Here is a 25,373-nt window from a genome sequence, read left to right as displayed (position 1 = left end):
CAGGGTCCTCTTCAGAAGCCAGCCATGAACACAGAGTGCGAGGCCCTTGTGATCCCCCAGCATTAAACGGAGTATGATGTGCATGGCATGGAAGACCTTGTTGGTCAATATTGAGTCACCTGTTCTGTCCGCCCCTCCCTGCAAGTATGACCCTTTACAACTCCGCACTATCAGTGGCCTTGGCTGCTACAGTGATAATTATAAACAGAGGCCTTTTTCTGCATTCCTTTCCTACCGTTAACTCAGTAAGACTATAAACATTAGGTGTTATCAGCTTTGGAGCGGACAGCGTCTGTAAAATATGCAGCCAGCTTCAGAAAAATGCAGTTACTTAGAAGAAATTAGCTGTGAAGAAGATTCACTAAAAGGAAATCGGTTCAGTTTTAACCAAAACCAGGATAACATCCGCTGAATACTTTTAATCCATGATGTTGTGCTCCATCTGTCATAACAGTCTTTCAGGGCAGGAGAGATGACTTGTGGTGATGGGCGGTCGCATGCTGTATCCGGAGCTCACAACTGGTGTATGTGGTGCAGCCTGTGCCCACGGTCTATGTGATGAAGATGTCAATCTTGATGAAGTGGCTGGGTGCTAGTTGCTGAACCCAGATCCAGCCCCATCACCACTGCACTTTGCTAAGTTTCATCAAAGTCCATCCTTCATTAGTTTGGGTGATTCTTACTGTAATACCATTGATAAGGCATGTAACAACTACAGTAGTGATGACAGACAGTGGCAGGGTTATTTAGCAATTAACATCAGTGTTATAGTTTGGCTGTGACTGGGCAACAAAAGGGACATGAGGTCGCTCTGCCTCCCCTCCCCCCGCTGGGGTGGGGAGGAGAATGGAAATAAACAGGCAAAAACTCGTGGGTCGGTATAAGGGCAGTATAACAGAACAGCAAACAAAGAGAACAGTAACAACAACAATACATTCGACTTTTCTGCCAGAGACTCCAGGTTGGGCCATTCTCCCCGGCTGCCGTGTAGAGCACGTTTTTAACATCTTGCCCTGACCGGACTGGACCAAGGGCTACGGCATGAACTATCTCCCGTTTAATTTGTTCAAAAGCCTGTCGTTGCTCAGGGCCCCATTCAAAATCATTCTTCTTCCGGGTCACTTGATAGAGAGGACTTACAATCTGGCTGTAATTTGGGATGTGCATCCTCCAAAAACCCACAACACCTAAGAAGGCCTGTGCTTCCTTTTTGCTGGTTGGTGGAGACATAGCTGCTATTTTGTTGATCACATCCATTGGGATTTGACGGCACCCATCCTGCCATTTTATCCCCAAAAACTGGATCTCTTGCGCAGGTCCCTTGACTTTACTTCGCTTAATGGCGAAACCGGCTTTCAGAAGGATCTGAACTATTTTCTCCCCTTTCTCAAATACTTCCTCCGCTGTGTCACTCCATATAATGATGTCGTCGATGTACTGCAGATGTTCTGGAGCTTCACCCTTTTCCAGTGTAGTCTGGATTAGTCCATGGCAAATGGTGGGACTGTGTTTCCACCCCTGGGGCAGTCGATTCCAGGTGTACTGGATGCCCCTCCAAGTGAAAGCAAACTGTGGCCTGTACTCTGCTGCCAAAGGGATGGAGAAGAATGCATTAGCGATGTCAAATGTAGCATACCACTTGGCTGCCTTTGACTCCAGCTGATACTGAAGTTCTAGCATGTCTGGCACAGCAGCACTCAGCGGTGGTGTGACTTAATTCAGGCCACGGTAGTCTATTGTCAGTCTCCACTCTCCAGTAGATTTTCTCACTGGCCATATGGGACTATTAAAGGGTGAGTGAGTTTTGCTGATCACTCCTTGACTCTCCAGCTGGTGGATCAGCTGATGAATGGGGATAAGGAAGTCTTTGTTAGTGGCGAGGCGCTGAGGTTTTCACTGGGCAGGACCAGCCCAGTTGGTGGATCCTCTGGTGTTAACCAACCAGGTCACTTGTGCCAAATGCTTATCCCAGTTTTTGAAAGTCCCACCCCCCATTGCCCTCAAAGTGGTTTTTAGCAGCCCATTGTAACGTTCAATTTTTCCAGAGGCTGGTGCATGGTAGGGGATGTGATACACCCACTCAGTGCCATGCTCTTTGCCCAGGTGTCTATGAGGCTGTTACAAAAGTGAGTCCTGTTGTCTGACCCAATTCATTTGGGGGTGCCATGTCACTATAGTACTTGCTTTTCAAGGCCCAGGATGGTATTCCGGGCGGTGGCATGGGGCAAAGGATAGGTTTCCAGCCATCCGGTGGTGGCCTCCACCATTGTCAGCACATAGCACTTGCCTTGGCGGGTTTGTGGCAGTGTGATGTAGTCAATCTGTCAAGCCTCCCCGTATTTATATTTTAGCCATCGTCCTCCATACCAGTGAGGCTTTACCCGCTTGGCTTGCTTGATTGCAGTGCAACTTTCACATTCATGGATAACCTGTGCGATGGTGTCCATGGTCAAGTCCACCCCTCGGTCATGAGCCTATGTCGCGTCTCTTCCTTGGTGGCCCGAGGTGTCATGGGCCCACCGAGCTATAAAGAGTTCACCCTTATGTTGCCAGTCCAGATCCACCTGAGCCACTTCAATCTTGGCAGCCTGCTCCACCTGGTGGTTGTTTTGATGTTCTTCTGTGGCCTGTCTCGTAGGGATGTGGGCGTCCACATTATGCACTTTTACAACCAACTGCTCCAGCCGGGCAGCAATATCTTGCCACAGTGGGGCAGCCCAGATGGGTTTGCCTCTGCATTGCCAGTTGTTCTTCTTCCATTGCTGCAGCCACCCCCACAGGGCATTGGCCACCATCCAGGAGTCAGTGTCAAGATAGAGCACTGGCCACTTCTCTCAAATGGCAGTGTCTAAAGCCAGCTGGATGGCTTTCACCTCTGCAAACTGGCTGGACTCACCTTCTCCCTCTGCAGTTTCCGCGACTTGTCGTGTAGGGCTCCATACAGCAGCCTTCCACCTCCGCTGTTTCCCCACAATACGACAGGAGCCATCTGTGAACAGGGCATACTGCTCCTCATCTTCTGGCAGCTTGTTATACAGTGGGGCCTCTTCAGCACGTGTCACCTCCTCCTCTGGCAATACTCCGATGTCTTTGCCTTCTGGCCAGTCCATGATTATCTCCAGAATTCCTGGGCGACTGGGGTTTCCCATTCGGGCGCGCTGGGTGATCAGCACGACCCACTTCCTCCATGTAGCATCAGTGGCATGATGCGTAGAGGGGACCCTCTCTTTGAACATCCAGCCCAGGACCGGCAATCGTGGTGCTAGGAGGAGCTGTGCTTCAGTGCCAACCACTTCTGAAGCAGCTCGAAAGCCTTCATATGCTGCCAGAATCTCTTTTTCAGTGGGAGTATGGCAGACCTCAGATCCTTTGTATCCCCGGCTCCAAAACCCCAGGGGTCCACCTTGAGTCTCCCCTGGTGCTTTCTGCCAGAGACTCCAGGTTGGGCCATTCTCCCCGGCTGCGGTGTAGAGCACATTTTTAGCGTCTTGCCCTGACCAGACTGGACCAAGTGCGGCGGCATGAACTATCTCCCGTTTAATTTGTTCAAATCCTTGTAGTCGCTCAGGGCCCCATTCAAAATCATTCTTCTTCCGGGTCACTTGATAGAGGGGACTTACAATCTGGCTGTAATTTGGGATATGCATCCTCCAAAAGCCCATGACACCTACGAAGACTTGCGCTTCCTTTTTGCTGGTTGGTGGAGACATAGCTGCTATTTTGTTGATGACATCCACTGGGATTTGACGGCGCCCATCCTGTCATTTTATTCCTAAAAACTGGATCTCTTGCGCAGGTCCCTTGACTTTACTTCGCTTAATGGCGAAACCGACTTTCAGAAGGATCTGAACTATTTTCTCCCCTTTCTCAAATCTTCCTCCGCTGTGTCACCCCATACAATGATGTCATTGTGGTGTTTGCTTGAATGACTGAAACCACTCCCATGCAGGCACAAGTGCAGCTCCAGACACATCTGCAGTGTACTGACTGGTGGGCAGGAACCAGACCCCTCTACACACTGCTCTCCGGTCTCCTCTGCCGTACTCAGAGAAATTCTTCGACCCCAGACGTCTTTGTGGCGCACATGGGATGGGACTACTGGGAGAGCAAGGGGAAGATGCTCAGGTCTGTCATGGCTATTATGGTTCATAGTCTGCCTGGATGGAGTGCAGCACCCACATCACCCAAGAGGCAGCAAGTCTTCCTAGCCTCTGGCCCATGGCCAACTCTACTTTCATGGGGGGGTGGGGCAGAGTGATGAAGTGTCTGTGTGTACAAGATCTTTCTGAAATGTCATTAAGAACATTGCATAAGATTAACTGTCTCAGGAATCTCAGACCTTTCCAGTAGAGGAAGCTCCCTTGGACTGGTTTTTGTTCAGGCACCAGCATGACTTCTCCATCAAGGGCTCTGCTTACTGTCACAGCAAGATTGCTGCTTGGAGAAATGACCTGGTTTATCTAAATTTCTTCTGCAAGTCCTCTGAATACAGGGCCTGTGATTTTTAATGGTGTGTAGGCGTTGTTCTATTTAGCATTGCAAGCTTATACATGACTTAGCTAAATCTTATTTTCAAAAGTGACTGAGGTCCTCAGGAGCTTCAAGAGTCAGAGCAGGATTTTAAAAGCTGGTTGAAACATGATTTGTTTTCATTTGAACAGACAGGAAGCAAAGAAGGACCTACAAAGACACCCTGGCAGTGGCAAAGAAAGCTTATGAACTGCCTGTCATTTCACTTTACAACAAACCATCAAAGTCTTCTCTTAACACCTACTCAAAATCAATCCCAGGGCAAAGGGGGAAAAAAAAAAACACCCCAAGATTTGAAGAAATGTACAAAAGGAAGGGGCAACACACGATAAATGCTGAAGGACTAGTACATTAGATGATGGCAAATCCTTCCTGAGTAGACATCAGATGCACCAGATGGGAAGGAACTAAGTGATATACTGGGAGTGAAGAAAGCCAAAAATGGAAAAGTAAAATATTTTAGTCTACTTTGCCAGGAAAACAGGACTTATGTGATCACATTGTAAGTCTATCTGTGCCTCTTTCTTCTCCCACTTGACCCTCTTAATCAAATTAAATGGAAGTGAAGAAACCTTCCAAACAATTTGTGTCTGCAACTTCCATAAAAATAAATGGCCAAATAGAGAAGAAGCTTTTGAGAGCTGCAACACAAACTCAGCTCTTATTTTTAACAAGCAGAGAACCCAAAAGGGAAAATTACTCTTTTATATATGTTCTCACTGTAGGAACAGCTTAAGTAAGAGAAAATCCTTAGAGCACTGATTCAGGAACAATATCTACTTACATTAGAGAACTGGCAAAATCATGATCCTCAGCAGTAAGTCCTCTCTGCTGCATGGACAACTTCTTTTGAAGCAAAGTTAAGTTTCAAGGTAAATTAACATCAAGTTTTGTTCACCTTAACAAACCATGTGTTATAAGCTGTAGCAGGTGGCCAGCTGCTTCAGTTCAGCCACTGAGGCAGCTAGTATTGACAAATGTATTTGTTAAAGAAGGGGAGGTTCCCTGAAGCATCAGCAGGGAATCAGAGCAGAGGGGAAAGCAACTCTGAGGACAAGGTAAAAGAGTGTTGAGCTTGAGTTGACTGTTAAAACTGAAAGTAAAAAAAAGGTTAGTAATAAAAAGGCAAGAGTGGAAACATCTAAGACTGGAAATCAGTATGGATCGTTCATGAGCACGAAAGAGGCATTCACCAAGCAACAGGGAAATGAGAAGAAACAGAGAAGACCAGGGGCCAAAGTCAAGAGAGAAAAAAGCCAAAACAGCAAATTGTTTGAAAGTGCAGAAAGGTGGAGAGGGGAGAAGCCAAAGGCTACTACATCAGTATTTCTTTCCCTATTCTTTTTTGCTGTCTTAGGAAACAGCTTTTCTTCTCACTGTTTCTGCAGAAGCTCTTTCTACTCCTGAGTCAAAAGGCATTTCTTGCTATCAGCTTTTCACAGGCTTCGTGCTGCTGCTTTGTAAGCAGGAGAAAACAAGACCCAATGGGAGGAAACTGCAGATCTTATTCAGAGATTAACACGGGCAGTAGCTCTGACCATGCTTCTTCCCCATCCAAAGATCCTCCCCTCCTACCCAAGAAAGACACCTCTTACACACACCTGAAATCACATTTTATATTTGATTCTTACCAAGTACTTGACAGGAAATGAGATGCTAAGTAATTAAACTGTTGTATACATTAAGCATTACTACAGAATAAATGTGTTACTTTTTCAAGAAATTTGTACTTCTCTGAATCTGGCAACCCCCTTCCATATACAAAAAAATAGATGGACACAATAGGGGAAACTAGGACGTAACACGCTTTGACTACCCAAAGTACCTGAAGCCCAGTTTAGGCAGAACTGAGGGCTTTGATCTTAAAGTTCTGTTTCCCAAACTGGTGAAGACCAGAGCCTCAGGAAAAATTGGAAATTACTTAGAAAATGGAAAAAAAAAATCCTTTAAGTACTGCATGCATGTGATACACAGTAACCATTTGCAGCTCATAGCTTGAAAGGGTGCTTTATTTTGTTTTGGTACAGATTCAGTCCAGTTCACAGAGAGCACGTTATTTAACACATATCTTCACTTTGTAGGAGAAATGGGCATGAACACATGAGCACTCAGTCACCATCCTTTTATAGCTAATTTATGCAACTTTTGCCTCTAAAGCATCATGTATGGCACACAGGTTTCACTAACATCCCATATTGGAGCACTGCAACATCATCTCTAGAAACACAGGAGAAGAGGATGTAAATCTCAAGGACTGTAAAATTATATATATACTGCTTGTGGAATTATCTTTCAGAATCATGCTTTTGACATTACCTTGAAAGTTTGTTTTAAAAGAATGAGTCCCTGAATAATATAAGTTCTTCCTTGAGGCACGGGTTCAAACTCAGGCTATGATAGCAATCTTCACTTCAAGCACCCGTTGAGAGCCGAGGACTCTGAGCAGCCAAAACTGTCTTAAAACCAGGTCTCCAGGTCTCTGTGAGCTGCAGTAGCAGCTAATAGGAAGAAGGGTACCTGAATCTCAGCAGAACAAAGCAGTCTCCCATGTTTAATCATTTTATTAGAACCTGAAACAGCAATGAAGGCAAGGATGTTTGCTAAATTAGTCCCTGTTAACCTACCAAACTTACCTTCATTGTTACATATAAGGTCTGATAGCACTCATGAGGCTTTGGGGTTTTTAAAGCACAACAAAGGACTCAAGACTCCAAAAGCTCATCTATTTCCCCTGCACATCCAGGCTTATGCTAGGTGGTCTAGCAAAAGATACTGTCACTCTTCACAAACCCTTTGTTACTTACATCAAAGTTCTTTGATACACCCAATGCAAACTCTCCCCATCACAGACAGAGGTTCTATCTTTAAGCAAAATAAAGCTCATAAATACTGTAGGCAGTTATCTTCTACATGAAAAAAAAAAAAAACAGACCAAAACAAAACCAAACCAAAACAACAAACCCTCTCTCTGGAAGGCATTAAAGAAGGGCAACTTTTTTTGAAACCATGTTGTCTGTAAGGGTGACAAAAACCTAATATTCTCCACAATGTAACATGAAACCAGCAGGAACATGAAAAATACTGACAGAATGAAGATGAGAGGACAGAAAAGGGACTATGAAAGATACTTTCGGTCTGAAGCATGTTTCAAGTAGCTTAGATTTTCAAAGCCATTTTAAAAGTTTTGTGCACTCAACCTGCTCCCAAATACTCCACTATTTTTTCTGACTTCACCTAATTACTTTTCTCTCCTCTCAAAGAGCAACAGAAAATGAGAAAACAGATCACAGGGAAGAAAAAATTAAAGCAGTGTGTTAGCATACAGTATCAAGTACAGAAGGTATTCTGTAAGCTGTCAAATATAAGAGCAACACAGCAACTTTCACTTTTCTTCCACTTAAAGCAATCACATTTTGAAAATGTTTAAAAGAAAATATCCAAAGTTTATGCCCAATTTCCTCAAAGTTTTAAACACAGCATCTTACAACTGAGAGAACACTGCTTATCTTTTTATTTGTAAACCAAAGTTTGAAATACCTTACAATATACTTTTAATTTTTCTAAAGAAACATCATTTAAGAACTGAAAGAACAGCGCACCACTAAATGTTAAGGACTATAATTTAAAAATCTTTATTAAAAAAAGGTTATATAGGTATGATGAATTTAAGTTGTATTTTAAAGTCAACTACTTAAGCATCTAAATTATTTAAAATGAACTGCAAAATTTGAAGTCCAGTCACAGATGAGGCTGTAGAGAGTTGTGCTCAAGATAGAAGAGGTCTACCCATGGCAGGCACAGCTGCACACTCACAAGCTAACTCTGTCTCAGCCATGAATCCTGCAGATCTGAGCGACACTGCTGATTAGGTCAGTTTGATCTTCTTAATATAAACTCTCCCTTTCTAATAAGAAGGATAGTAACTAAAGCTTCTAGTTAAGCAATAAAACCTTTCTAATTAGCAACAAAAAATAAAAATTACATGCTTGCTCTGTTTCAGGCACTTTTAAGATCATAGTTTATTTACTGTAGGTAAAAAGCTAGTATAAAGATTAAGGGATTCCTTAAATTTCAACTCTACATTTATATACCATCTAGTATTCTTGCTCTGAACATTAACAAAAAAAGTTTCTGAACACCTGTAAGCCCCACTATAAATCTTCATTGTTATGAGGAAAAAAATAAAATAAATCAATGCTTAATTTCTTCAATGCATAATATTTACACTGTGAAACCAATGGGAGATAACAAGCAGTGGCAAAGAGGCAATACATTTTAAAAAGCCAAAGTTTTATATTTTTTTTACAATAGTGTGGTAATCAGTATAATTTTATATAAAAAATTAAAATATAGCAGAGCGTCCCATTACAGAATCATCTGAACTGCAGTCATTACTTGCTAACCATTTACATGCAACACCTGCTAGGACTGACTTTTTGTTTTTAAAGTGTAAAATAGATTATGAGGTTTAAGAGACAAACATTGTGTACAAACAAAATTAAAAACTGCACTCAAGAATCGTACTGGTCACAAGCCTCTTCCATACAGGAGGGGGGAAAAAAAGAAAAAAAAAGTACAAATGATGATAGAAAGTGGTCTCTTTCTATACACTAGTTATCAAAGCAATGCATAGACTGAGAAGACCTGGATGGCAAACTCTGTAGACACTGAAAACAAACAGCTTTCACATGCATGCTCTTTATAGGAGGCTTTTCTTTCCATCAAATGGCAATGACTGACAGCAAATAAGGGGCACCAGGTATACAACTAGCAGATCTTGCAAAGTACTAAGATGGGGCAGTTGTTAATATACTATTTGAACTATATATACAATATAATGGAATGTATCCCATCCCAAAACTGGTTTATGAAACAAGTGGACCTTTCTACACTAGCCTTATGACTCAGCTACTGACTTGCATGAAAAGTAAAATTTATGGGGCATTTTACAGGAACTATTGACAAAGCTGCTTAATGGCATTTCTGCTTTTAAAGTAATTTTGTTAGATATAATTGAAACAATGTCTGTGCATAAAGTGTCCTGACAGACACTTCAACATGGAGCTTTGGTGATTTTAAAAGGCCCTTTTTCGATCTGTTATGAATTGTACTGCAGAAATATTGATGCATGCGCACATCTGTGTCAGCTGAGATTAGTGATCCAACTGCACGCACATGTTCTCCTTGAGGTACTTTCCATGTTAAACCACTTCAATAACAGTAAGATGAAAAACAGATTAAACAAAGTATTGCAGATAAACTGAATAGGAAATAGAATGCCAATATGGCAGTAAAACCTTTTTCTGTTGTTTTTAAACAGGAAGGTCTCTTGTACCAGAAGAATCCTGTATACAGATACACAGAGGAGGGAATACACCACTTATAACTCCCATTAAACAAGAGCTGATTCATCATGTGAGGAGGTACAAATTACAGAAAACATGAATAGTAGAAGAGGAGCAACTGGTTTACATGAAAGAAGAGAGAACGCTTCAGTCTGAATGCAGTTATTTTGTGAAAGCTGCTACAACAGCCCACAGAACCTCATTTGTGTTGGCTTTCATACATTCAACCTCAGGATCTAAATCCAGAAGCTGCCGCACTCTCTTTGTGGCTAAATCATACTGCTCATCCAAAAGGGGAGCAAAAGCGTTTTCCAGAACATCTGAAGCATGGGCTAAATAAACAAGTGCCAGCAAGCGCTTGTCCATGCGGTGAGGGTCATTCACCCATTTGTCAAGAACTGCTTCTTGAACCTTCTTGATGAGGCGCTGTTTGATATTGTTGTTGGTGAGAGGGTGCGTAGTCATGTCAAAAAGAAGAAAGTTCTGTTTCTCTGTTGTCAGTACACCTTTTTCCACTAGATTTTTAGCTAACCGTTCACGGACATTTCTCAATTGGTAGTGCAACTTCAATGGGTTCCATGTTTCACCTAAAAAAAAAAAAAAAGCAAAAAAGCCGAGTCAGGCAAAGTTTAAGCTGTACTGTTACAGTGATTCTCACCCCCCACTGCAGAATGAGCTGTCAAATTCATATAGCTGACTATTACACTAAGATATTGTGCTCATTTCAGAATTTCTCTGATCTCTGATATATGCATAGAGGCAGAAACCACGAGAACCTCTTTGAGGAGTTTCAGTGTACATTTAAATTTGGATGAAATGCTAGCTAAGCCATGTCTTGATTAGGGATATGACAAATAAGCACACTTGTACTGAAGGAAAAGAAAAAAGAAAAAAAAATAAACCAAACCCCCAAAATCCCAAAACAAACCATCAAACAAAACACACCCAGTCTGTGGGGTCTCTGGAAGAACAGGGACATATTGTGAGCAACCCAGACACTCTGTTATGGATTTGATCGGTTTGTAGCAGCACAGGCTTCAAGCAGCACAGGCCTCAAGGCCATTCTCAGGCCGGCTGCGGGTAAACAGACATTTCTCAGGCCAGATGCAGGTAAACAGTTGTTCTATGAATAATGACCAATCATAGTTGAGTACTGCTTATGTAACCCGGCTGTTTTATTGATAGATGTTTTTCTGTATAGTGACCAATCATAGCTGAGTGCTGTACCGAGTGTTTATGTATAGTGACTAATCATAACCAAGTGCTGTCTATATAATCCAGATTCTCTGCTAATGAAGTTGACTGTTATGGATCATATTGGTCGAGACCTTGAGCCCGCCGCAACAAATGGTACCCGAACAGGGACCCTCAGATCGGCATTAGCATCGACGGGTGATTTTTCCAGGAAGACCGAACCCTGAGGGAGCGGAGGCCGGCCGAAGGTGAGTGCTGCCCCGGCACTTGGGAGTCACTAACGCAAAAAATCAGGAAGAGAAAGCCCGGGAAATCCTGCCCTGATCAAGCAGGTGGCCGGGGAGGAGATGGGGTCCACACTGACATAGGAAGAGTCAGCAGTGGTTAAGCTCCTCCAACCTATCCTCTCCGTGAGAGGCTTACAATATGACTCGGCTACCTTGAAGTCTCTGTTGCTGCAGCATGGAGAAAGGACTTAATCCCCTCAGTTAATGCTGCCTTTGAAGTTCAGACATGGGCGGATATAGCAACGAAACTGTGGGAAGGAATTGGTATGGGATCCAAGGAAGCGAGCAAATTCTCCACGTTGTGGAGGCTGATACATGAGACTTTAAAAGCTATGATAGCTGAGAGGGGAGCCGCTGCCTCTGCTTTCGCTGCGTTAACACCCGAGGGAGGGTCCTGCTCGGCGGCTAGTCTGCTGTTCCAGGGTCCTAGTATCCCTGCGCTGCCTGTGAAAGCAGGAGGGGGGTCCGAGTCGGCGGCCCGTGGAGGCAGGGGAACCTGCGGTCCAGGAGCAGGAGCACGCGCGGAGCGACCCGCTGGCGCAGGAGTTTCCACCCCCACCGCCAGAGTCACCACGACTGCCACTGCGCCGCGGAGAGGGGTGCGCGGAGGCGCCGCTGCCCGAAGATCGGCCGCGCGCCGCCGCTGCCCCTTCCGATCGTCCCACGTCCCCGAATCCTGTACCGCGGTATCCTCCACTTCCTCCGCCTACACCGCCGTCTCCCGGGACTCCAGTGACTCGTTGCACAGACGAGAAGGTTACGGACACTTCACTGCCGGAGCCACCAGTCCCTTACCCATACAACCCGTTTTCTCTTCCAGCCCCACCTTGCGCCGTGCCGTGGGATGGGGGGTTGGGAACCGGGGGAGGGTCAGGGGTACGGTGGAGAGGGATAGCTACAGTGATAACAGTTGCAGTTGGTGTGGCGGTGCGACCGTTGGTCGAAAAAGAGAAAAGGAAAAAACAGGACAGGAGTTGTTTTAATTGTGGAAAAAGGGGTCACTTTCGGAAGGAATGTGGAGTCAAAGGACTGGTTAGCCAGGGGGGAAGAAAGTGGTGTGTGAACTGTAAGCGGGATAACCACAATACCAACGAATGCAGAAAATCAGGAAACAGATCAGTTGTTCGACTTGGATGTGTGGCAGAGAATCGTGGACTCTGTGCATGCAGGTCAGCAACAAAGAGGAGCGATAATTAACTCCTGCTTTTCGAGCTGTTGTTAGCCTGACTCAGAAGTAATGGAGTGCCCGTGGAATCACCACGTGTTTTTGGTGTTTTAACTTGGAAGGTGTCAGGAGAATTACCTTTTAAACATACTTCAAGAGGTGATGTGAATGCGAGTCGAGTATTAACAACTTGGCGTTTGGTTTATGAAGCGTTAAAAGATGTGTGAGCAGAGAAAAAAGTAGCCAGCACCATTCAGAAAAGTCCTTTTGTTGCAAATGTACCACCTGAAGAAAGCAGTGAGCAGGGGCTGGGTCCAACAGGCCCTGAACAGGAATCGGGTCTGCCCCCCCCCCTCCCCCTGGCTCACTGAAGGATGGGACAGTCACCTAGAAAGGAGCGAAAGCTCCATTAAAAGATTTTACAGAGAATTTTGAAAGAACAAAGTCTTGCAGCTTAAAATCCCTGAGGAAATCATTACTTGGAAATTAGTGCATACAGCTTTAAATGCTCTTAAGCCCGCAGAAACTCTCTTACAAGCGGCTGCTACTCCTCCACCGTTATCTCAAAAGCAGGGACAGAGCCGCAGTCTTTTGAAATATTTAACACTACATATGATGAAATTCCTAACCCAACGCGAGAAATGTGGGAGGTAAATCCGCCAGAACCTGACGATCCTTTTAATCCAGAGAAACGGGAAGTGGGGTGCAAAACCCGGCACCCTGAAAGTGTACAACAGGGTCCCTCTACAGCAATTGGCGTACCCTACCCGGGATCAGAGCATGGTGAACTCCAGCGTAAAGCCGTGCAATCCCTCCGACACAGCATGGCCCGCAGCGCCAGCAGCCACTGCATCGGACGGGTCAGCAAACCTTACACCTGGTTAGACACATGGCCCCTCCCGGGCAACCGGTGATGCGGCCCGCCCCCCCCCCCCCCCCCGGATCCCAGCGCACCAGCCTAACCCACAAGCGGCGTGGCGAGAACCATCTTTCTGACATTCAACACCTTGGTTGGGAAAAAGTGTGCATAATTCAATTACTGCAGATGGTCTATCTAGATGATGTTATTCACTCTGTTGAAAGGTGAAAATATTGACATTATGACTGAAGAGTTGTCCCCTCTATTTACTTTGTCAAAAAGGACTCAGATTTGTTATTTTCCCAAAGATCAATGCCAAAAGCAAAAACTGTTTTACAAAAGGTTTCAGATAGAATTGCAATTGCCTTTACCTCCAGAATTAATGTCAATTTACCAACAAATTTGTATATAATTTATGGGTTTTTTTGTTTTCCAGCCTTATCCTCTTTTAGGTCGGTGATGTGCTAATGCGCAGGAGTTGAAGACTCCGGAATGGATCTTTTGCTATCATACGACCACAAAAACATTAACCACTTCTCGGAAATGTAAGGATTATGTATGTTAACATGGCATAAATATTTAGTAGGAGTGTCTTTTCGTTACACACATTTGGGTAGAACTATCCCCTGTGCGTTCAGTACTGCAATAAAGAATGCCTGCTTTCTAGAACTCCAAAATTAAGTTTTAGAGAGTAAATTATTTTGCTGCTTTCTGGTAATAGATTTTGGGTACCCAGGTAGGACCCTGCTCTTGAACATCAATGGTCCGAGGGATCGCAGGACACCAGCCAGCACCGAGGGATTCTCGGGGAGAACCTCTGATCACTGGACCAAAAAGTTCTGAGCACGAACCATTAATAAAACAAAGGCATTCTTCCAGTATTATTTTTTGTTGCCTGCCTGTTAGTCATAGTGAAAGCTTCACAGCATTGGGCTATATCCCTGACGAGAAAGGAAAGCGTCCTTCCTAAACCAGAATTGAAAAGAGAGTACTCTTCCTGAAACTGAGGCTTGGGAGTTTGTTGCGGAGGATGAACCGGACTCGACACGATGATCAATGTGATCAGGTACAAGCCGTTTATTAGCCTCAGATAGCTCACTTTTATATTCCCCATTACATACGCGGCGATCCCCTATTGGCGATAATCAATTTAACTCACATAGTAACTCGATTCTGATTGGTGTGTTCCCTTGTTCACGTGCTGTGCTCGTGGCCTTCTTGCAGGCGGCAAGTTCCTCTTTGGCATCCGGGAGTTGTTTGTCTCTGCATTCTTACTTCCTCATTCCAACCGCAGTTTGTCCTCTGGATGCCCTTGCGGCCTTATGCTAAGGCTCTGCGGCCTTAGGCTAAGGCTTCATGGCCTTATAGAGAAATGCTGGATTGCTCACATGTCCCCAGTCCTTTAATGCTTCATCCTCCACAGGAGTTTGTATGTTAAATGTTGAATATTATTGTGAGTCCTTGTCTGTTCATAAGTCTTTGCAATATTTGGATTTATGTTGAAAACTTGGTGTGCCTGTGCGTGTGTGTGGTTGCGACCATGAACGTGTGGTTTTATGTTACAGTGTTGTATTTCTGTGATCTGATGGATTTATTTGGTTTCTGTGACCTAACGGATTTGTCTGGACTAAGTAACAGGTTTTGTGTCCTCCGGTTTGGTAAGTTCTGCAGGTATTGATTATTTTCTGGTTTTCTTTTTTTTTTTGTTTTTGTGACTTTAGACTCTTTGGTTTGGACTCTGATTTATCAGGACTCTGCAAGCATTTGATGCAACAGGGGTTAGATGTGCTGATGTTTGCAGCTTTGTGCTTTTATGTACATTAATTTTAGCCTATATAGTTAATGAGTCGCTAGGTGTTTAATATGGTTAGCAAATACTGAATGTTAGGGAGGTTTGTATGTGTGATAAGCATACCTATAACCCAAGTGCAAATTTACTAAGGTCATATTATTAATACACTGTTATTTCGGCGCCTGACATGGGGGGATGCATCCCCTCCAATTGGCAATAACGATATGTTGTGGTCAGGCGGTGCTTCGGTCCCACCATCCACACAGGAAGAAAATTGGATGCAAGTAAATCAATCTACACCCATATGTTAGGTAACAGATTTACCATCAATATGTATCATTCTCAGGTTAATTTGATCTTTCTTTATACCCAGCAGGTTATGGTATGAACTTCACATCATCACTATGTCTTCTATTAGCATTTGTGTTCTTATGTCTGTTTTTAGTATTGTAGTTTGTGTGGGCCTCTGAGAAAGTGGTAGCAAGCTGAAGGCCAAAATTATGTCAGCTCTCATCATCATCAGCAACCTCATCGGCTGACCTGGCGTGTAATTTGGCTACGGACTGAACAGAAGTAGAACAGAGACCCTCGTAGCTGCCTGATTGGGATAGAAAGTTCCCAGGAACTAATGTCCGGGTACATGACTGTTTGCACAAAGCACCTGGAACCGCCTAACGCTTCCGGCATCTCGAGAATTGCCTCGTATCCTAACTCATCTTCTGTCATTACAGAATGCTGATGTACAGCCTAAGGCAAAGGTGCTGACATGGGATTTGCAATCGGGAGCTTGGGCAGGGCCATGGGAACTATTAATGTGGGGGCACGGGTATGCTTGTGTTTCCACAGATGTAGGACCTAAATGGTTCCCAGCGAAGTGCATTAAGCCAGTGCTAGACAAGCAACAGGCAACAACAAAAGACTCTGAAGCACCTGCTGAACCATCAGAAGACATTTTGAGTGATAACACACTGTTTGATGGGAAGTGATTTGTTTGAGACAGTAAGGAGTGTTGTATCAGGCCTCACTAGGCCGCAGGTGTCTATATGTTTAGTCTGTAAGCGCTGTTGTGGATATATTAATTGCACGTGGTATATTCTGTAAAAGGCATTTGATTTATTTTAATGGTAATCAGCACATTTATCTGAATCGCGCCTTAACACCATTGTGCATTTGCTGTAAAAGAATCGATATCGTAAGTAAGATCTATTCAATCTGCTGTTTTGCTGTAACACAGACCGGTATATAAGATGGAAATGATAACGATCCTCTTAAACTTGATTGGGTGTATGCAAGCAATATGGGTACCACCACAACCAAAAACGAATGTGTAGGTCACGCTAGCAAACCTGACAAGACCAGATTCGATTTGCCTGTCCATAGCATCTCCAGGGAACCCCCTTTCCCACATGCCTTGTCGATGTGTCCCTTTAGATGCATGGCCCACACCACCGGCACTGACCAGTGTGGTCCCCCCAAACAACGGCACAGTCACTGATATGTGGGACCTATGGACTGTTCAACCGCCGTTGGCCCAGTTAGAGCCTCAAGAGAAAGAGTTACTTGACTCCATACCAAAGGACTTTTGTTTGTTTTTTAGCTATACAGGCAGAAATCAAACACATGCATGGAGCGTTAATACATTGAACATTATATATCACAATGCAAGTGCCTGGTGCAACTATACCACAAGCGGCTTATCTAAATCGATTAATCAACCACTTGCTTTAACCCATGGAGTATTTATCATTTGTAGGGACCATGCTTGGCCGGCCATCCCATCCCATATAAAGGAAGGTCCCTGTAGTCTAGGGAGATAAACGCTTTCAACACCAAATTAGATCATGATAATTGGCTGCCGAAATACACGATACCGAGGGAAAAGAACAATTCATGCGTTTACCTCAGACTGCAAACACAATATCGAATTTTGGAATAGTGGTGAAATAATCACTGCATCATTTTTAGCTCCCAGGATTGCAGCCTTTCAGGCTCCAGTTGCCTCCATGAAACTGGGATATGGGTTAACCAAGAAGACTAATGTGACTTCTTAGGCCTTAAGTAGTTTGTCTTTAGATGTTGATTTGGTTAGACACGCAACTTTACAAAATCGTGTGGCAATTGATTTTTACTTTTAGCACAAGGACATGGGTGTGAAGATTTTGAAGGAATGTGTTGCATGAATCTGTCGGACCACTCAAAATCGATCCACAAGCAGTTAAGCGAGATACGAGAGAATTTGAACGCTATTAAGGTAGAGTCGGGGTTGACGGACTGGCTTAGTCACCTGAGCATCCAAGGGTGGTTGTCGGATCTGGTCAAACAGGGAATAGCGATGCTAGTTACGATTCTGATCGTGCTATGCATTTTTGGATGTTTGATAAGTTGTGCCATAAAGGTGGTTAAGAAGATGTTTAACGGTATCTGGGTTGCTCAAAAGCAAAAAGAGGGATTTGTGGGGTTTCTGGAAGAACAGGGACATATTGTGAGCAACCCAGACACTCTGTTATGGATTTGATCAGTTTGTAGCAGCACAGGCTTCAAGCAGCACAGGTCTCAAGGCCATTCTCAGGCCGGCTGCGGGTAAACAGACATTTCTCAGGCCAGATGCAGGTAAACAGTCGTTCTATGAATAATGACCAATCATAGTTGAGTACTGCTTATGTAACCCAGCTGTTTTATTGATAGATGTTTTTATGTATAGTGACCAATCATAGCTGAGTGCTGTACCGAGTGTTTATGTATAGTGACTAATCATAGTCGAGTGCTGTCTATATAATCCAGATTCTCTGCTAATGAAGTTGACTGTTATGGATCATATTGGTCGAGTCGTTGATCCCGCCGCAACACAGTCATGAAGAAAGAGTTAATAAAAACAAAAATAAGCATCTCCTCCAATCTTGTCCATTTGTCTACTTCCAGCCTTTTATCATTTCAGAAGCTGGAAGAAATGTCATTGCTATTCTTTCTGTCACAGAGATAATCTAATGCGCACCTACCTTATAGGTCCTCCTCCTTTCTCTGTTTCTTCAGGTTTACATTCTTCTTTCCTTTCATGCCCCCACCAGGTGAAACAGTGACATGCATTATGTGAGTGTGGGTGTGTGTAATCGATGGCCTTGCTGGACTTGCCAAATGCAAGAGGAAAGACAAACTTGGACTGAGGCATCTCCAGAAGAGATAACAAAGGTAGTAATTAACTGGTGGTTATCTTATCAGACAAAAGTAAGGGAGGATAGCCCATCACTGTAAACCAAGTGATCTGTGGGGCGCAGCGGAGGCTGCGCAGCCAGAGATTGCTTTGGATAAAGCACAGATGGCCCCCGGATGTGCATACCAAGATGCCTACTCGGAAGGCATGTCACACTGCTGAGTCCGACTTCTGAGGACACAACATTCCATGCCAAGAGTCAATCGATACACAATAATTGACTTAGTCCCACCTCGCCAAAAGATTTCCAAACATTGGCACTTGAAAACTCTCTTTGGGAGGAGGAGCCAAGCGAGAACTTCACCTGATGGACAGGTCGACGGGCCTGAACCTCTCTTCCCCCCCCCCCAAGAAGGGATGCCTTTTTGGTAAGAGTCGCGCCTCTGACTTTGTCAGATGTATCTCCAGGAAGGCATTGTTAACTAAAGTGCTAAACCATTACCTTTGAGCTCCGCTTTTGTAGACAGTGCATTTATCAATGGCAATCCCGAATCTGTGATACCTGTCACTTGAATAAATTACCTATTGTTTCAACTTTGTGAATCTGTTTCAGTGAAAGTCCTTGGAGGGCCTCTGACAGGTAAATGTTGACTCTGATAAGTGGCTACACACTTAACCCTTTAGACATAAACTGTTGACCAAGTCTGGGACTAGGAGTGGATCCAGCCGCACCTAGACTCCTCTGAGAGAGAGTTTAGAATGCAAGGGAGTCTGCTCTGAACCTCGTGACTCAACGGGAGGGCTCTCCTTTTGCCGCTTATCAGACTCCCTTACCCCTTTTAATGCGACAGTAAAAATTGGCGTAGTCGGCAGGATTGCCATGGATAAACTGCTACAAAAATATAAGTGTGCATCATCACAAGCAGGAATTGAATGGGCCCAGAAAATCTGGAAAGATGAGGATAAAGTGGTAGAACAGATAAAACAGTGTCTAAGTGAGCAAAAGATCAAAAAGACTAAAGGCAAAAAACTTATTTGTGTTGTATTAGGGGCTTGCCTATCTTGCAAACAGAAAGAAATTAAAGAGTCCCTACTGCCCGAAAAAATTGCATATGTAGAATATGCTGCACTAAAATCAGAAACTGAAGTATTAAAAACATCACTGACTTCTGAAAAGGAAAGTCGAAAGAAGTTGGAGACACAAACAGACACCCTGAAAGGTGAAATCGGTTACCTTAAATCGCAATTGTTTTGGGCCAATAGGCGAGAAAAACATTTAGAAGGAAAATTAAATCTCTCATTAAACCCGATACCGTCCTCGGTCTCAGCTAAACAAATCTGCAAAATAATACAGTATGCGGATCCCGTGACGTGGGATGGAGACATCTGGGACAGTGATGATAATGATGAACTGGAGGAAAATTCTGATTATGATTTGGCCCCAGAACCTATACCTATTCGACCATTGATTAAAACAGAAACCACCGATGAGGGTGGAGAACAGGCTCGTACTACTGTACGAACCATCCCATGGTCTCCTGCTGAATTGGCAAAGTTGCAGGGAAAATATTCCAGGCATCCGGAGGAATCTGAGATGGAATATGTATGTCGAGTCTCCCTTACTGGGGGAGACCGAATCCTCTTAAATGAGGAAGAAGCAGGAGGCTACTGGGGTCCTGGAGTATTTCTAACTACCTCTCCGGGTAATCATAATTATTCATTAACTATGTGAGCTGCTTATTGGGCTGGTGGCATAGACCCACATGACAGAGGAGAACCTTCTGTTATAAAAACCTCAGGGTTCTCTGATTTGGTGACATCTGTGCAAAAGGCTGCCTGCATACAAGCAATGCATGAGCGGGATGTGTTAATAAGATCCCCAATGTTAGCCCCTATAGATCCGGCAAGATTAACTCCACTGATCCGAGGCCTCCCAGACAGTTTAAAAACATATGTGGCCAATGTACAAGATCGACTTCAAGTCGCTCGCCCCAGACAAGTCCGACACCCACGTCGAGGGCAAGATCAGGATCAGGACCAAGATCAAAATCAAGTAATCATTTGGAGTGAATTTGTACAAGACATAGTGAACTACGGGCGCAGGATGGGATGGATCAGATCCTCACAGTTATCTGATCCGTCACCTCGGCGACTTTGCCAGATTCACAGCCCTAAGGCTAAGCCCAAATGCAAATTAAGATTTCATAAGGAGCATAATGAGCTCTGGCATAAAGCTCGAGTTATTGGGGTGCCACGGCATCTACTGATTGGTATATCCACGACTGACCTAAAAATTCTGGTACAGTCATTAAGCCATAAATGTAGTTCAACAAAGAAAGGTCAGCCGGCAGAAAACAAAACAACTCCTGTTAACACTGCACTCTCCGCCCCAAAGCAGGAGCTAATTGATCTAACAGACGCATATCCCCGGGGGAGGGCTGTGAGCCTCCTTCCCTGGCGGGTGCTAGCTATACAGCGGCTCTCTGATACACCTCCCGAACCTGCCATTGCCATTCCGGTGGGACCAAAGAAAGTTTTTGTAAATTTCCTCATGGATACGGGTGCTCAAATTTCGGTCATCACCAAGGAGACCGCAACATGCTTAAATACAAAACCTGGTTGCCGTAAAGTAAAATTTACAGGCATTGATGGAGTCATAAGGCAATGCCCTACAGCAAAAATTACCCTGTGGCTCCCGGGTGAACAAAGATTAACCTGCACTGAAGTATTGGTCGGTGCTGCTAACACTAATATTTTAGGATTTGATTCGTTGTATGGCAGAGTGTGGAAACTCCCCGATGGTTCAGTTTGGAGTTTTGCCGGGCGAGAAATTAAATAGAATGAGCCTAAAAAAATTAATTTACTAGAAATGTCCATATCTTTACCACCATCAAAAATTGCAAGCACAAAGCAGTACACCTCACCAGCAGCTGCGCAATCAGGTATTGACGGGGTGGTAAAAGACTTAGAAAACCGAGGCATCATCACTCGTACACACTCACCCTATAATTCCCCTGTCTGGCCAGTAAAAAAATCAAACAGACAGTGTAGGCTCCCGATTGATTACAGGCGATTAAACGCCAACACTGCACCTTTAACTGCAGCTGTACTGAGCATTGCAGAATTAGTAACTCAGATACAGGGAGCATCTCACACAGGGATGGCAACTTTAGACGTAAAAGATATGGTTTTTATGGTTCCCCTCCAGGAACATGGTAAGCCCAATTTGCTTTTACCTGGAAAGGGATACAATACACCTTTAACAGGCTGCCTCAGGGATATAAACATTCCTCCACCATTGCTCACAATGCTTTAGCTAAAACACTGACTGGAATTCCTATTCCATCAGACGTTACTATATATCAATATGTAGATGATCTTTTGATTGGAGGGGAACAATTTGACACTGTTAAACAGGCTATGGATGATGTGACATTGCAGTTAACAACCTTGGGTCTGGAAATTCCCCCATCCAAGTGTCAGGGACCCGCACAGGAAGTCAAATTCCTCGGGGTCTGCTGGATCAAAGGAGCCTTATCTATCCCTCCTGACACACTGGAGGAAATAGAACAGGGACAGGCCCCTCTAATGTTAAGGAATTGCAACAAGTTTTAGGAACTTTAGTATACTGGCGTAAACATGTCCCTGGATTTTCTATCATTGCTCGACCCCTTTACAATTTACTGCGAAAAAAGAAATCATGGGAGTGGACAAATCAACATTCTAATGCCCTGGAGACACTGGTCAAAGAATTGAGACTATTTCAGGAGCTAGGTCCTATACATCCTTCTGATCCAATTCATGTGGAATGGGGATTTAGGGAACACGGTTCTCACTGTAATGTTTGGCAAAGAGGACCTGAAGGGCCTGAGCATCCACTTGAATTCAGTTCAAAGTCCTTTAATGATACTGAATCGCGATATTCGGACCTGGAAAAGGGACTATTGTCTTTGGTAAGAACTGTAAAGCGAGTGGAACAAATATGAAAAGAACAGAGTGTAACCATTCAGGGACCTTTCCATCTCCTAGATTCAATTTGTAAAGGGACGGTGCCACCTGCTGGCATTGCCCAAAAGCCTACAGTCCGTAAGTGGTACACCTATCTGGACAACATCAATGAGATTATGCTTATTACAGAGGGCAGCTCTAAGGTGTCTAAATTACAGAAAGATGTAGACGGTACTTTGCTTTTCCAAACTCCTCCAAGCAAACCATCTCCTATTCAGGAGGCACTTCCTCTAACAGAAACCAGCAACCTCGAAGGGGTATGGTTCACTGATGCATCATCTTACAGGCGAAATAATGAGTGGAATTATAATGCAGTCGCGCTGGAAGTAGCCACGGGAGAATGGGTCAGCGAAACAGGTAAAGGAAGTGCACAAGCGGGGGAGCTTAGGGCAGTCTTATTAGCTGCACAACACGGTACTGACTATATTTACACTGACTCATATGCTGTTTTTAAAGAAGCTACTGAGTGGGTGAGCCACTGGGCAGCCAACGACTGGCAGGTAAATAGAGTCCCAGTCTGGCAAACTGACAGCTGGAAACAATTGCTAAAAATAGGAAAACAAAGGATACTGCGCATTGGTTGGGTGAAAGGGCGTGATTGATCAGCCTCTATTGCTGCCCAGTTCAATCAACAAGTTGATAGCCTCACACGGCTACACAAGATTGATATTGTAAGTGATGAATTAGAATGGGAACGTTTACTTGAATGGTTACATGTAAAACGAGGGCACCGGCCGAGCTGATTTGGAGCTGATTTGTATCGGGAAGGCCTAGCCCGAGGATGGCCTGTGTCAACAAAACTGTGTGAACAAGTGGTCACTGCCTGTTCACAGTGTTGCCTGCGACTTAACAAAGATCATCCAAGTAAGGTGCCTCCCATGCACATCCGAAATAAAAAAACACTGTGGCACACCTGGCAAATTGATTGCATAGGTCCATTGTGTAATGGACTAGAAGATGATTCGTGTCAAGTGCAAATATTGTGCAACTGTGGAAACCAGCATAATGTGACATAACAAAACCAAATAAGGCATGGAACAATAGGCAGGATATTTGTGGGTTTGAGACTGGGCTAACGTATATTGCTTATGCAAGACAAAGCAAAGTACGCATGCGCTTATTGGAAAAGGGCATTTAGAGGACACCGAGGAAGAAGAGACGCTTCATCCTGAAGACCACCAGAGGGACCATAAAGAAAGTGACCTCCAAGCCTGGAGATTTACAGATAACCTTCCAAAAGGATAGATGTCTAAATTAGTTTACGATGAAAGTAATTGTGATTGTAACCCAATAGTGTGTGCTCAGTGCGATTACTGTAAAGAGTGGTGGTATTACCGTTTACCCGGGACAAACGCCCCTAAAGGCTTATGCCCGGAGTGGAGATTTGTAACACTCAGTGACCAAAGCAGATGGTAGATGCCATGGCATGGGGACAGCATCTTTGTTCACACTTGCCTTACCCAAGAGGGCCTCACTACATCTTTATACTGCTTTTGTCTCTTCTCACCTGGACCCAAAAGTTCACTTTGGTACCAGACCCACTACAGCCACCAAGAAGGACCTTGAAGCACAGAAGCCACTCTCAAACCTGCCTTTTCAGCCTGCGCAGACATGACAGGGTCCTTCTGAGTCAGACTGAATCGCCCATTACTGCTACCTTCCCCTTTTTCTCACTTTCCTGATTTTCTCCACCTTTGTCCCCAACTGGTTGCTACAGGAACACTAAGAGCAGAGAGGTACAAACCACTGGCTTGTGCACAGGGCAACGCTGGTGCATGTCTAATACAGCTTCACCACACAAGGACAAGCTGTGCTGCCCTCCTCAGGTCTCTGCCTCCATGCAGATCTGACCCATACTGGACCCCAAACGAGGGACAACACCTTGGTCGCAGCTCAAAGCAGCTATGGTGCATTCAGGCAAAATCATCGCAATGCACCTTAATGAAGATCAAGCGAGCAGGTACCAATCTACCACTGCTTCAGACACCTTGGGAGTGTGAGCTTCAATATTTACATTTAACAAAATAAAGGCTTCAGAGAGTAGAGATTTATTCGAGAGAGCAAACAGAAATCCAGCCAGGTTGCCCTTTTCAACCATCATGTAGTGAATCAAGAGCAGAACCATGCCCTCAGAGAGGGGGATTTGCTTTCTTCTTTCAGCAAACAAGTCCCAACCTCTCACCCACACACACCAGACACCGGCTTCCCAGCTGTCTCCCTGCTCCCCTTCATTCTTCCACCCTCTCTTCCCACCATCATTACTTCAGAATGTTACAATCAAAATCTACCCTGCTCCAAACACTTTCCATGCCTGGAAAGACCTATCAGTCTGAATCACAGCAGCTGCTTGAAAAGCTGAAGGCAGGATTTTCAACACTTTCGAAAGGGCATTTAGCACCCCAAGCCCCTCACTTTAAAGGCAATGGTTTCTAAAATCCATAGGCAGCCTCAACAAACTTCAGACATATTTTGTGAGTCACTAGACTGGAAGCAAACCTCATCCGGCACTGGGAAGCAAATTTATTTTTTTTCCTCTTGGAAGCTACACAAAACATTAATTGTAATGAGGGTGGCAAGAAAGAGGAAATTCAAAATCTGATGTTCTAGCTACAAAAAAAGTTCAGAGTCCAACCAGGTCATCATGTCTGAGCAAGCTCCTTGCTGCAGCTTTGGGGATACACAATGTCCTCACATGTGCTCTCTCATACCAAGGATGCAGTGGCTGGGCTGAGGCCGGTCCACTCACACTGTGCCGGGGGAAGGAGGGCTGGTGGGCACACACGGCCAGGCAGGCTGGAGACTCAGCCATGCAAGCATTAGTGCTTGCAAAAGTGAAGGTGCAGGAACATGCACCAATAGTGAGCAGGATAGGAGACCTCTAACAAACTGGTTTTGACCTCTCTTAGGTTGTCAGAGGCAATCACTGAGCCCCAGTTATCACAGCTCAGTTGACGTGCATGAATTATTATTCAATGCAAATTTCACTGTGTGCCTGAGCCTGAATTTCCCTTTCAAACATATTATTATGGCTTTCTCTCAAGTCAC

The 25,373-nt window shown here is 44.3% G+C and overlaps 1 protein-coding gene across 2 annotated transcripts in view; it reads right to left on the bottom strand.

Moving 5' to 3' along the window:
* Nucleotides 1-6,193: 6,193 nt before the first annotated feature.
* LOC104337743 (Golgi phosphoprotein 3) overlaps nucleotides 6,194-25,373 on the bottom strand; it is a 115,373-nt gene continuing 96,193 nt past the window's right edge. Inside the window, exon 4 of one of the 2 annotated variants that reach the window (XM_075446560.1) lies at nucleotides 6,194-10,462. In XM_075446560.1, the coding sequence (XP_075302675.1) occupies nucleotides 10,038-10,462 (425 nt within the window). In that variant the 3' untranslated portion in view covers nucleotides 6,194-10,037. The remainder of the gene's footprint in view (nucleotides 10,463-25,373) is intronic. The other variant, XM_075446562.1, reaches the window with a different exon arrangement.

This window comes from Opisthocomus hoazin, chromosome W (assembly GCF_030867145.1).
Source record: "Opisthocomus hoazin isolate bOpiHoa1 chromosome W, bOpiHoa1.hap1, whole genome shotgun sequence".
In the NCBI taxonomy this organism is placed as follows: domain Eukaryota; kingdom Metazoa; phylum Chordata; class Aves; order Opisthocomiformes; family Opisthocomidae; genus Opisthocomus; species Opisthocomus hoazin.
Note: the sequence above shows the minus strand (reverse complement) of the source record. Positions and strands in the feature narration are given on the sequence as shown.